General features: G+C 34.9%; 1 protein-coding gene across 1 annotated transcript in view; it reads left to right on the forward strand.

The window, feature by feature from the left end:
• The window catches only part of ZBBX (zinc finger B-box domain containing), a 56,882-nt gene that overhangs the window by 23,556 nt on the left and 18,371 nt on the right, over positions 1-14,955 (forward strand). The window contains exons 7-13 of the mRNA XM_063306484.1: positions 4,159-4,338; positions 5,813-5,993; positions 6,684-6,804; positions 7,987-8,144; positions 9,587-9,690; positions 12,796-12,875; positions 14,791-14,939. Of these exons, the coding sequence (XP_063162554.1) occupies positions 4,159-4,338; positions 5,813-5,993; positions 6,684-6,804; positions 7,987-8,144; positions 9,587-9,690; positions 12,796-12,875; positions 14,791-14,939 (973 nt within the window). The remainder of the gene's footprint in view (positions 1-4,158; positions 4,339-5,812; positions 5,994-6,683; positions 6,805-7,986; positions 8,145-9,586; positions 9,691-12,795; positions 12,876-14,790; positions 14,940-14,955) is intronic.

A 14,955-nucleotide genomic window follows, 5' to 3' on the forward strand; every position in this document is an offset into this window, starting at 1 on the left:
ACTCCTGAATTGTTGTCATCGTTATAATAATTTATATCTTTCCTTTTTGCCCATAGGACACTGAAGTTGAGAGCTGAAATAATTTTTCCATAGACTGTTCTCTTTTGCTATCTGCCAACTGGCAGCTTTAGACATGCTCTGTTCCCAAATGAAATATGTGTTTGTAACTGATCCTTTCTGTTTGACTTACTTCACAATAAAGTTGGCCGTTCTTTGATGAAAACTGATGTTCCTGATAGTTTTCTTCTTTGTATAATAACAGTGACTTGGTGACTTGAACAGCATATTGATGAGCCACACTTGCATGACATAGCATTGACATGCAATCTCCTGCTCTTTATTGCCAAAACCAAATACTCAAAGAGCAGTTAAGGGTGCTCCATGCATCTAGCAAAAAATGAGGGCAGATGAACAGAGAGAGAGAATCCAAACACAGTAGAGAAAGGCAGATGCTGAATGTAAAAAGCAATGCAATTAGAATGTATGTTTATAATATAAAATAATATTTATTAATTCCTACAGAAGTGTTAGTGAATTTACATACTGTTATTTAGTCTCCTGATTGTGTTGAAGTAACTGTTTGAAGTACTGTTTTTCAAAGCATGGAAGAAAAAATTCTAGTGGTTTAGGTACATAATTTGCTATGGATATGCCATTAAAACTTGTTTTTAAAAATGTGTCTCTAGAATTGCTGTAAGTGTTCTCCAATTTTAGGGTAAAACACTAGCGATGTTTATCATTAGACTTTTTTCCTGAAGTTTTTAACGCTTTAAGATAATCATGCTGGAGTCATTGGGCTGATTTCTGGGTATTCATGTTTCTGACCTTCTGTTTTATAGAGTATAGGGCATTTATGCTGCCTCTGTCCCTTGCACACTCAGATTCAATTAGTTACTTCTTAGTTAAGCAGAGCAAATAGTTTTGTTTTTTTTAATGAAAAGCCCAAAACCACAGATTGCCAGAGCTAACACACAACATATGTAGTCCTTTAATATAGGAATGTTTATTTATAACAATGTATTTTTGGGTAAACACTAACTTGAGTTTTTCTGTTTGTTTTGTACAACAATTCTAATTATATTGTCAGTAAAAGAATCTATGTAATATTAAAATGAATAGTATCTTTTTTTTCTTAGTATTTAAATTATCTGTTTTTTACTGATATGTTTGTATATTTCTTTGCTTAATCTTAGTTGGGATTTTCCATACTGTTGTGAATTTAGGCAGCCTAGGCTAATAGATCTCTTACGTATACCATAGTTAACAGTGTCAGTGAGATTTAGGTAGCCATCTTAATGTGTTAAGGAAGGAAAGAACGTAAACCTTTGGAAGTGGTTGATGCAATGTTTTTTTTCAGGAAACCCCTAGACAAAAGCTGTGAATAACAAATCCAGTTATCTAGACATGAGCCAGAGGTAGAACAGAAATGCCCATGTAGATAAGAATGCAGGGAAATGGAATGAGAACAGCCAAATATTTTTAATTTATTTTTTATTGCTTTTAAAATATAAAAAAGAAAAAAAACACAAAGATAATTATGACAGAAATACATACATTGTCAAAGGGGAAAACACATAAAAAGTGCTTTAACAAAAAAGTGAAAAATACAACAGAGAAAAACAGTATGATATATCATAATAATAAACAGTTACAATTCTATATACTTATCTAACACAAATATTATTGAAGTATGTATATATTTCTAATACATTTATATACTATCTTTTTTTTAACTTACTGTATTTTATATAAATGAGTCCCATATTTTGTTATACTTGGCCATATAAAGTCTTCATCTATAGGCAATCCGCTCATAGGTCGCAAGTGCAATCAGGTCTTCAATCCATGGAATAAATGGGACCATAGATTTCTCTTTCCAATGCTGCAATATCAATCTTTTGGCCCTAGTAACGGCACAGAGAATCCATTTACATTTTCCTGTTTCATGTACTGGGTATGTAGTTCAAGAGAATATTATCCTCTGAAAATTGTAGCTTTTGTTGCACAATCATATTTATATAGTACTTTCTGCCAAAACTTAGTAAGGATAGGACATTGTAAAAACATGTTTTAAAGAAGCATTATCCTTATTACATCTCCAACAAAATGCTGTTTTTGACAGTCCTTTTCTGTACAAATGTAATGGAGTCCAGTTAATTTTAAATATGATTTTTTTGTTGTATGAGTCATAATTTGAGGTCCATTGACACGCATGCTATAGAAGTTAAGACACTCTCCCATTCCTAGACAATATAGGAACTCTAATTCTTTATTCCACTCATTTCTTAAGATCTGCATATCAGATTGATTTATTGATAACAAATATCTATAAAAAGTAAAAGTAGGGTTTTTTTTCCCCTTAGTTTTAAAGGGTTTAAAGAGTTGTTCTAATATCTCAGGTGTCTCAGAAGCTGAAAATGCTGCTAGTCCAAACAATGTTGTTAACAAATACTGTAACTGTAAATATTGCCATTGGGTTACATCTGATAGATGATATTTATCTCTTGTAAAGTTGGGTCTCCCTATAAAGTCAATTTAGCATGGGAAAAAGGGTGAAATCTTTTTATTATTATTATTATTAGACATTCCATTCCATTACTTTCTGAGTGACATTATTGTTACCAGAGATAATAGAGCTTTAGTGTATTTAGATTCTAATGCTGTCCATCCAACCAAAGGTGCTATATATGTATATTCCAAAGTTGCCCAAATCAGAAAATTAACACGAATTGTTGGCTTCCAGTATGTAATAATTGGCAATAGGTAAGCATGATGATATAGCTGTGAATCTGGTCTTGATGATTAACGCAAAATGTAGCTGTGAAACAGATTAAATATTCAAGTTGTACAGCTAGTCCTTGATTTACAGTATCACATTTCTTTAGCGACTGTTCAAAGTTATGACGTCACTGAAAAAAGTGACTTATGATTTGTCCTCGCACTTACGACGGTTGCAGCATCCCAGGATCATGTGATCACCATTTGAGCAACCTTCCCAGCCAGCTTCTGACAAGCAAAATCAATGGGGGAAGCTGGATTTGCATAATGACCACATGAGTTGCTTAATGACCACTGCAAAAATGTCATCAGGTGTGGTCACAAGATGCCTCACTTAATGAGTGCACTGCTTAACAATGAATTTTACTGTCCCTATTGTCATAAGTCGAGGACTACCTGTATTGATCTGGCAAGACTTCATGCTTTTGTAAACATCCTTCTCTTTCCAGAAACTTATTTAGTAAAATCAGGATAAATTGATCTAACTTTGACTAGAACCCTGAAAACAAAGGAGATTTTACTGATTCCTGGCAAAATACATGTAAAATCTCATCTCCTGTGGTACATGAAGGAATTGCACAATAATAATATTGGAACTAGTTCCAGTCTTCCTTTTCGTTAAAGGAATTTTAATCACATGATCAATCTTGACTGGAAAATCCATTCCCAAAGAAGGAGCTTTCTGAAAAAATCCTCCATAAATTCAGCCAGGTTTGAATGACTTGGAGGGTTTTCAATGCCAATCACATGTAGACTTTTCCTATGTAGTTGTGACTTTAAATAAGTAATTCATTTATCCAAAATATTATGACTGGCTTGAGTAATTGTCTCATGGGCATTTAAGGAATCCTCAGAACAAGCAATTTTTTTCTTGCATCAGTTTTAAATCACATTTAAGCTCTGCCAGATCTTGTCAGATCGGCTTGAAAACTTGGACTTGAGCCAGGATCTCTCTCAACAAATTAGTAGAAGAATCTGCCTCTGCCATCTTGCTTGGCTCAGCAGATAGCGGTGCAGCTGAAATTGAGCCAAATGTTGAACATTTAGGTCTAGCTGCCATCCCAATAGCTTGTTAAAAACAAGATAATATGGATTTTTTTTAAGTTTTCCAATGATCAAAGTCTTTGTCCACACAGTCTGATAATTCAGGAGTTTGAAAGCACTTTAATCAGGAGAGAGGTGAGAGACATGCACTCACAGCACCATTGCAAACAGGAAGAGTACAGCCAAATATTAATCTGTAAATTGTTTGCTTTGCCTAATCTCACCAAAATAGTTTGTGTATCATTTATAGTCATCTGTTGTTGATTATACAAGGACAGAAAATTTGCATATTTTTCAGATTTGTTTTGAGTTTAATATATGACCTTTTATCCATAGGCGAAAGCTCGTATCCCAATTGGGAAATTGGAAGCTGCACAGCAGTTCCTGAAAACTATTAATCCAATGGAGACTAATGACTGGATAAATAATGGACAGAAAAAAGAAGTGACCAATGCAGTAGAGGATATAGTTGCTGTTCCTTCATCTTTACCAAAAATGCCAACAGATAATACTGAGGTAGTATATGAAATTTGCAACCAGAAGGTTGTGATTACATTAACAGTATTGAGTTGGATTCATACTTATAATATAGCTATCTAATGAAGTGTGATTTAAAATTGTAATAACTAAAATTACATTGATGTAAGTGCGTCTGTCCTTAACCAACTCATAGATTTTTAAGCAGAAGGTGAGCAAAGGGTTACAGATAAATATAAAATAGATTTTAGCATAGTATCACAAGAATTTGCTCATCTATTTGTTTGTTTAATAATATTAGATATTTAACTAGTAGCAATAATACCTTAATTTCTTTAGATTTATTGTTGTATTGTGTGATATGTATAAATACAGTGGCAACAGTGTTTGTAACGCACAGTTCTGGATTTCCAGGAGATGTGTGTAACTGCTAGATTTGGCCCATCAGGGTTTCTTTTTTTCTTTTTATTTTTTTAAATCAAGGACACTTCAGGGCTATCCTGAAACTAATATGCAAAATATTCCATTTTCTTCTAAAATTTGATCTATTTGAGGAAGTTGGATATAATATTTCATTTGTGTTTGGTTTCCCCCCCCCATTGTTTTATTGCATTATAACATGTGAATAATACATTATAATGTATTATTTCTGTGTATGTTGTTAAGGAAGAATGTAATGGCACAATATTATGGCTGGGCCAAGCATTAATGAAATACATTGATGTTAGTGACCCACCCCCTCTTTGAAGCACAGTAGCTGTGCTCTTTAGAAAGCTGTGGAAACTTCCTTGAAAGATTTCCCAGGTTATCTGTACATTTACAGACAATAGTTTTTCCTGGCAAAGCAGCTGTGTACACATATGTAGGTCCTGCAAGGGCTCAGTACCTACAGACACTACTTGACAACCATATATTGGGACTATAACAAACAATTCTGTTACTTCCTTCAGGGCACAAACACACATGTAGTCACTAGAACTGCTAAGTTTATAGTCAGGGCTATTCAATTGAGAACACATTTTATAAATCATATTGGGGTGGCATGCAAAGGTGATGAACTCACCTAAAATGCATATTGTTTTTGTATTTTATTAATCATTTTATTATAGGCCTATGTATTATCTTATACTCTTTTATCTTACTCATTTATCTCTATTTCAACTTACTGTATTTTATTTTATCTCACTTTAGCCTATTTTATCTTATTATATTTTACATGCCTTATGCTACTGTATTTTATTGTGGCTGATGCCCAATTTTTTGGTATGGTCAATTGACTAATCAATAAAGTTATATTACATACATAGGTAGATATAATTTGGAAAACCCCTTGAAACAGCTGTGCCAAACTTTCCAAAGGATGCAGTTGCCTCAACATTTTGAAAATGGGTGTTTTATTTGTGCCAGTGAAGCATCCTTTTAAATGCTGTGCACAGCCCTATTTTATATTTGGGCGATGTATTCAAAATCAATTGATTTCATTTAATCCAAGTTAATTTTTCAATTAATTCAGGAACATTATACAGTACCTTCTACAGAGGGTTGGGCTGAGATTCAGAATGGTGGATCTCTCCTGCATGGTACCTTTGATGAAGAAGAATCTGCAACGTCTTTTCAAGAAGCTCTAAATCAATGGAGAAGTGGAAATTGTTCCCAAAAAACTAAAGAAGAACATTCCTGCCAGGTTGGGTCAGGTATTGACTGCATTTGTTTTGTTCAGCAGAACTTTCTAAAATACCAGCATAAAAGTTCAAGATGATTTTCAGCCCTAAAAGTAGGGATGATTGCATCTGTTCCTGGACATGAAAACAGTAATGTGTTGCCTCTGGTTCTTCATGGCTTGTTCTTTGTGCATAGCCTATGCTTGTCAATCTGTCTGTCTTTCTTTTTGTGTGCAATCCAAAGTTACCATTCACATATTTAATCAGCCTTTGTACTGTTTCACCGAAGTTCTATTTTAATTTTTAAAAACACCCACTTCCATTTTTGTTTTGTTTTCATCTGTAGCTCTGTACTGATCTTGTTGGGGTCATGGGGAGTTGGTTTACCAAGCCTTAATGGAATTTCAGTGCAAAGAGGTTATGATTGTGGCTGTGTTGATTTTATGAGTTACATGTTATTCTAGTGAGTATTAAAATTCTGGATTATTTTTAAGGATTTTTTTTAAAAAAAGAAATACTCCACAGATTCTGTTAATATTAACCTAAGTATTTAGAATTCTATTTTACAGTTAATTGTACATTACTACAGAATACAGTTAGTATTCTACAGTTAATACTGATTGATACCTTTATAAGCTGATACCTTTGATACGTTTATATGATGAAAAAATGATACCTTTATATGCTGAAATAATAGCTAATAATTTTCTCTTATTGTTATAGAAAATTCAGGTACATGTCAGGTGCAGACAAGCCCTCCAATTATGAAAAAGTCTATTGAAATTGAATTCAAAGAAGATAGCTTGAAATATATGGAAAGATTATTAATTAAGAAGCATAGAAGGTATTGACTGGGTTGCTGCAATACTTGAGAGAAACTGCATTTTCAAATCAAAGTATCTATATAATAATACTGGAAAGTATTGCTTTGCAGAAGGATAAGTTACCTTAAATGCTGATTAGGAATGAAGTACAGTAATAAATATCAAGGTATTTTTTGTTACCAGTTATGTAATTAGAAAGCACTTGCAATGGATTTCAGATTCTGCATCAATAAAAGAAAACAATTGGAATGAATGTTAGCATTGTAAAAAGTTATTGTTTGCTATTGAACTTGAATTATTCAGTTGCCTGTGAACAAATGCTGAGGACAACTGAAAAACTGGACCACTCTTCAATGTAGCATAGCTGTAGGTGGTTAGAACTAAATGTTGTTTTATTACAATGCATTTATTATTACAATTATTTAATACAAGTATTTGCATCCTGCTTCTCAAACCATTCTAGGGGCTTACAACAGTATATTAAAAATAACCAAAGAAACATTAAATCTTTAAAAAAATGCTGCTGTCTTTCATAAAACTCACTTCCCAAAAACCACATGGAAGGGGAAGGTCTCCATCTCCTTCCTAAAGGATAAAAGTATGGGGACTAACTAACCCTACAGGAAAAGCTGTTCCAAAGTAAGGGAGCTGCCACTCTGAATACCGTTTTTCACATCCCCATACCCTTGATCTCCCTAAGATGGATACCATAGCATCTTCTCCTGGCCAGATCTTGTCATGTGGGCAGATTGTACCTGGAGAAGACAATCCCAAATATAGCAAAGGCTCAAGCCTTGTAGGTAACAACTAGCTTCTTGAATTGGGCCTGGAAGTTTATTGGCCACCCATGGAACTCCCACAGGATAGGTGTGATTCTGCAGAATCAGCTAACATTGGTTAGCAGGCAAACAACTGCATTTGGCGCAATCTGCAGCTTCCAGGTCATATTCAAGGACAACCTCACATACAGCAAATTGCAATAGTCTGAGAAATAAGAAAGGCATGAGTAACTGTCTTAAGCACCTTCTAGTCCAGTTGCTGAAGTTAGCCATAGTCTCTCTTAGCCACAATGTCTACCAGCTATTCCAGCAGGTATCACTGAGTCTACCAGCAGATTGTGCACTAGCTCTTTCTGGCAGAGTACAATCCTATTAAGAACAATAGATGAAAAAATTGAAACACTTTCTTATTTACATTAATAGAAGTCCAGTTGATAAATTGCCAGATAATATAATGGATGAACTAAAACTCAAGGAATCATTGACAAATGAAATTCCTGATACTTGGAGCAGAGAAGAAGAAGAAGAGGATGATGAAGAGGATGAGGATGAGGAAGACATGATAATTAGTCATAATATAGGTTAGTTGGCTTTTCAGTTCACTATACAGCACCATAAACTTCTAGTACAAAACCACTTCAACAATTCAGTTAGCAAATTAGGCTTTGGGGAAGTGAAATCGGGTATTAGTCGACTCCAACATGTGCCAAGTATACATTTAAATACAGCCATGTATTGCTGCACTAAACCCAAAACAAAGATTTGCAGTAGTATAGAAAATTGAAAGATACTGGAAAAAAAGAAAAACGGCAATCTTTGAATCCATTCTCACTACTTAGAAATCTGCTCTGAGCTAGTCCCAAATGATACAATATAAGTAAAACTATAGTTGAAGTACTAAGTATTAGTTTGGCCTGTTACATAGATCTTTATTTTTCCTTGCCCCCTAACAACAAAGAGACAAAGGCAGTCTTCCCTCATTTGGGTGCCTAGATAAAGTAAGAATCAGCAGAAAAAATACATATAGCTGGTGTCTTTTTTATCCAAATCATTTCAGTTAAAGAAAGCTGCACTACTACTGCCCTCTGCTGAACAGAGAATTAGGGATCTAGTTGGAATTATGCATATGCTTGGGTAAGGAAAGAAAATGTGGGAAAATGCCTTTTTTTCCCCTTTAGCATATGCAAAAGCCTGCTGGAGTCTTCTGAGAATCCATCTCAACAGAGGGAAAGGAGTGTTTGTCTTAGGAAAGCAAAGATACAGAATTTTGGGTGTTTAGTAAAACATTCAAATAGTTAGTGGCACAATTTAGTACAATTCCTACCCTTTGGAGAAGAAAGAGCTAGTTCTTAATTTACTGATGACAGTTGCTATTGCACCCAGAAAATGTTTTATTTATTAAAATTATGTCCTGCCTTTCTTCTATACCAGAACTCAAAGCACCAAGCACTGGGGTATCAGCTTGTCTCCTACTCAGTAGGACTGCTTTGTTTTCATAGCAAGATGGACCTTTAAGCTACATTATGTGACCACTAGAAGAATAGCTGCAATTGGTCCCATATCAGTCATCACTATAAACTGATCAGTCTTCATTATAAACAAGCAGGAATGAATCATTGCTCTTATTTAGCTAAAAGGAATATTTGTATAATCTTACATACATTTAAAAATTGTTGCTAAGGTTGTTTTGATTAAAATCAGAAGATACTCTGAACATAGGAAAAAATTGCTGAAGAATTGTCATTTTACTTACATAGTTTTCCATATTCTTACATTATCCATATAAATGTGATTGTCTCATTCATGGTGTTCATATAGTGCAAAATACCATTTTCAATAAAGACACGTCTTCTGATTGTAAGTGTATTAACTGTCTCAAACATTTATTCCAAGAATATAAGGCAAGAAAACTTCTTGTTAGCATTCTTTCAACAAATAGGTATTGTTCTTCCAGCCATGCAAAAACATTTATTATCAATCCTAAAAAAAAGTAAGTGGCAGAATTTAAATTTTGTATTTCCAGCTACAGAAATGAAAAAGTATTGGGCAGGCATTTTGAGACAAGAAGAGCCTGAGACTGTTCTTCTAAACTCTGAGCCCTCTTTGAAAATCAAAATCCTTGAAGATGTAAGTATGTAATGTCTGGCCAGTTCAGTTTTAATTGTGGCACTTATATATTACAAATGTATATAATAACTTCATATCTGTAGCTTTATGTTAATTATATAACAACCTATCTAAGTCACATCTATGTACTGTGACCACACAATATCCAATGGGACATATTGTAGTAGGTTTTTGTTTCTGTTTAACGGAGGAAAAAGATTATTTATGCAGAACCTAATTTATCTAGTCTTAGCCAAACTTAAGCAGAACACAAAAACAGAGTTAACTGTACTGCAGGTAGTCTTTGCTTAACAATGGCAGTTGGGACTGGAATTTCGATTGCTAAGCAATGCAGTTGTAAAGTGCAACATCAGATGACCGTGCCACTGAGCGATGGCAACTCCAGCAGTCCCCAGTTACCATTGTTAAATGAATCACTGCAGATCATGAAGTGAGGACCTCACATGACTATGACTTCCAACTTCCTGCCAGCTTCCCCTTTGACTTTGCTTGTGGGAAGCCAGCAGAGAAGGTCGCAAATCACAATCATGTGACCACAGGATGCTGTGACTGTTGGAAATGTGGGCCGATTGTCCAGCACCCAGATCGCAATCACATGACCATAGGGCCACTGTGACTGCTGCAACTTTGAGGACTGGTCATAAGTACCATTTGTTCAGCGCCATCGACTTGTTCAGCGCCATCGTAAGTTCAAATGGTTGCTGAGTGAGTGGTTGTTAACCGAGGACCAACTGTACTGATTGGCAGTGGAAAAAATGGGCAATTTGCATCATTCTTAGCATTTGTATTTTGGCTTTTGTTTAGCAAATAGAATAGAAAGTTAGATTTGATTAGTTAGTTAAACACATTGTGGCTCGAGAGTTTGGTCGAATCCAAAGTTTGACTTTAGTTCTAGGTTTCAGCGAAGACGAACTTTAGAGGCTGATAAATTTCTCCCTCAAACTTCTGTATAGGCACTCTTTTGGTTTCTTGTTCTTAGCTATCACACTGGAATGTAAGCATGTTGTAACCCATTTGGCTTACCCCTTTCCCTAATCTCCCTTGTACCTTCTTTCTCATTCCCTTTTCTTAACCAGCATTTTTCTAGTACCTGCCTACCCACTTTTCCCTCTTCCTGTTTCTTTGTCTTTGTCTCTCTCTCTCTCTCTCTCTCTCTAATGAATGTATTCAAAGAAGCAATTTTCATGGGTGTTCTGCTATTGTTTATATATTGAAACTGATATTTGGAGTTTGTTTGATTTAAGCCCACAGCCGTTGCGGCACTATCAGTTCCCAATAAATGGAGTGTTCTTGGATAGACTTTATAATCATGGTCTCCAAAGTTCTACTGAACTTCTGCAGTAGGCCAGTATGTCTCCAGGCACATTATATGGATTGGATAGGGCCCAGGATATCTTCTGCCATACTGCGAAACAGAATTTTCATGACAAGGAGTATAAAGATGTCTTTACCCTGTCCTTGGTGTGCTCCAGCCTCTGCCAAACTCCATAGTATTATATATATTCAGTCATATCCCTACCATAACCAGCCCAATAAAACTTTTGCCTTACACTTTTATCTTCACTATCCATATATTCTTTTGACGGCCATGTGCTAAGCTTAAACTGCATTACATGCTTAAATAGCCAATCATGAGTGTGGTTGGCTCCTTGATGGGGCCAACGATAACATCACTATTTCCCATCTTGAATTTTATATTATTTATTCTATATTACTTTTTTATATTTTTATATATATTTATATTGGCATTATATTGCTTTAATGACATTTCATTCTTCTATTTCTAATTGTCTATAAACAGCCCAGAGTTGTCGTACGAGTTGGGTGGGGAGAAATATGACAATAAATAAATAAATTAAAAAAAAATCAATCAATCAATCAATCAATCTACAAAACTTGCTGGGCACAATTAGCTTCTTTGGATCTTGCACACCTCCCCGTGCCCGTTTGGAAGATACTGCCAACATAACAGTCCTGTTATCTTGGTGAACTTTGTCAGGGTGGGGCATTGTATTCTACCTCCTCTTGAATCTTGGACAGGCTCTGATCTCCTCTTGCTCTCTCTTGAACTCCTCTGTGTTGCTCCTAAGGATTGCTACGCTGTAAAAAAAAAAAAAAGCTTTGCAACCAATCCTTGCATTTATGACCATCGCAGCATCCTGTGGTCATGTGATTACCATTCGGGCACTTCACAACCAGCACATGTTTACGACTGTGGTAGAGTCCCACAGTCACTTAATCGCCATTTGTGTGCTTCATCACTGGCTTGCAAAAAGCAGAGTTAATAAAGAAGGTGGAAGTAAAATCTTCAGCTGAGATCACATGATGTTCCGCTTAACAGCTGCTGTGATTCGCTTAACAACTGATGGGAAAGTGAGGCTGTAAGCCTGTCATGGTCACATGAATTTCCACTTAGCGACCATGGCACTTAGCAACGGAGTTGCTGGTCCCAATTGTGGTTGCTTAGTGAGGACTACCTGTATAAGCCCACATTTAGATAGCAGGTGGTCTTTTGGATTTCATTTTTCTGACTCTTTATATATTTAGGATAGAGTAGGATGAAAATGTATAACTAAGTATTGTTGCATATATCATCAAGTGTTACACAAATGTTACACCAAATTTTTATTTTCATGGTGTAGATTAGAAGAGGGAATCACCTGGTATTCTACTTTCCATCTCTAATCTGCTGCAGTCACATACATTAAAGAGTAAAAGCTGGAACAACTAAAGGCCACTCTTTTTGGGTCTGTCAGTGCTAATTATCCACAGTATTCTTTCTGGAGGATCTGGAAAGTTTTGTGCTTTTTGATATATAAAGATAGATAATGTAGATCATTGTTCATATCTTTTGCTTTGCTTTTGTCGGCCTTTTGTCCCATTTTTGCCAGTGATTTGTTTTAATGTTTGCTGATGTTTGATAAACAACAAGCTATATTTTTCGCTAGCTTTACTGAATAGAACATGTGTTTAGTGCAAACTAAATTGGAAGTTACCCATAATAATTTTCCAACAAATATTAAGTCCTTACATTATTTTGTAATGTAATTTGTAAGGTAAAGTATAATGTAGAATATAATATGTATGTATGTATTTTTTTATAAGGCTTGTAATGAGGAGTCAGAAGAAGAGTCCACTAATTTTATAGTAATGGAGGCTGGGTCTGATGAGCTGATTTACTATGGGTAATTATTTCAATATAATTATGAACTGTGCCTTTGTGAAAGAGCAGAATTGCACCTTAAGCTTGATAAACATTCAGAGAATACTTCCAGATCTTGATTGAGCCTCCAGAACAAGATGGGTTACATGCTATGATACTGAAGAAGCTGCTGAAGATGTGGCCCAAAGTCTTTGAGAAATCCTGGATAATAGATGACCTACCAGATTACTGGAGGATTGTCTCAGTTTTTGAAAAAGGAAGGAAGGAGGATCTAGGGAACTACAGACCTATCAACCTGACAACAGTACCTTGGAAGGTTCTAGTGTAGCTCATAAAGTGTTCAGTCTGTAAGCATCTTGAAAACAGTGCAGTGATTACTAGAACACGGGTTAGTCAAAAAGCAAGTGTCAGGCTAAAATCCCTTTTTTAAAAAAAAAAGGTAACTTAATAGATTGTAGGAATGCAAAGAATATTTCTTGACTTAAGGAAAACATTTGACAAAGTATCAATAACATTCTGCTAAGCAAGCAATCGTTATGGATGGCATAGCTATTAAATGGGTTCATAGCTGTTGAAAAGAGAATAATAATTTCTAATCAGATTGCAGTGTCACAGCCTTTGGTCTTTGATCCAGTGGCCTTACTCTTTTTCACTAATGATTTGAATAAAGGGTTGGAAAGACTACCTATCAGATTTGCAGATGACACAAATTAAGTAGGATAGCTAATACCCTAGCTGGAAAAAATAAAATTAAAAATGAACCCGATAGATCAGAATATTAGAAAAATAATAGAAATAAATAAATCAGCTGTGTGACATGGCTATGAAGGAAAGAAATGCAATTTTAGGCTACATCAAAAGAAGAAGAATTTCCAGATAATGGGAAGTAATAATTCTGCTCTATTAAACATTGGTCAGACCTATGCCTAATTCTGTGCAACAATTCAGAAAAACTGGAATCAAACACAGAGAAAGGCAGTGGAGATGATTAACTAGAAAATACATCTAATTTGGATTTATTATCTCATGGTAGTCTTGATGTGTATAGGCTTTCATTCTGAAGATGTATACGCTCAATGTGTGGATGTCAGTGTAGAAAAACTGCATGGCCCTACTGTCTATTCAGTGCATAGATCTCTTCTCATGAGTTACTTATGAAGGGGATATCCATTTCTGCATTTATAAAAATCACAGTGTTTTCTCGGGTTCAGGCTCTAAACTGGAACTTAAGCAAGAGAGTCAGCTTAGCCCCTCCCCATTAAACAATAATATTTAGTTAAAAGAAAAAACAAGATATCAGAATGCTTAATATGTTTATTTTTTAGTTTGTTATCTAAAACATAATTTATATTTGTACTTCTATGCTACTTTTCTTTAAAAATATAAAACAGTTCATTATACATATTTCTTTGAAGAATGTATGTGCAAAATATTTATTTATTTATTATTCAAATTTCTATTACCGCCCATCTCCCCCCAAGGAGGGGGACTCTGGGCGGTTTACAATAAAATGCTCCATTAAAACCTCAACACCTAAAATTACCAAATCAGCATCTATCAGACTAAAATAATAAATATAAAATCAAAATGGGAAAATTTCCATTCGGTAGGGGGAACTCTACATCACCAGCCACCCCCAGGAAGAGCTATTGCTCTGTTATTTATTCCAATTAAAATAATTGCAAGCAATTAATTTTCAAATGCCTTCAATATAAAATCGTCAAGTAGTTGCAATTTACAGGATGCAGTTTTCTCATTGTTTTAAAAAAACACTATTCCTATATTTATTTATTTATTATTTAATATTTAAATTTATATCACCGCCCATCTCCCCCCAATGGGGATATGTATGTTTACTTCACAGAAATCTGTATGATGATGATCTAACATGACAGTTCGATCATTTTTAATTCTATTTTTTCCTCTTTTATCTCAAGTGGTACCACGTCAAAAACTCAGAAGCCTGAACCAGAAATGTTTTTGCCATCCACTGTCAATATGCCTACAAGGTCACCTTTTTCTTCTGTAGTTGACAGACAAAAGAGCTTAACTTTTCTTCACAACAAACATGAAGAAACTCCTAAAGGTAAACTTATAACATT

Source organism: Candoia aspera, chromosome 6 (assembly GCF_035149785.1).
Source record: "Candoia aspera isolate rCanAsp1 chromosome 6, rCanAsp1.hap2, whole genome shotgun sequence".
NCBI lineage: Eukaryota > Metazoa > Chordata > Lepidosauria > Squamata > Boidae > Candoia > Candoia aspera.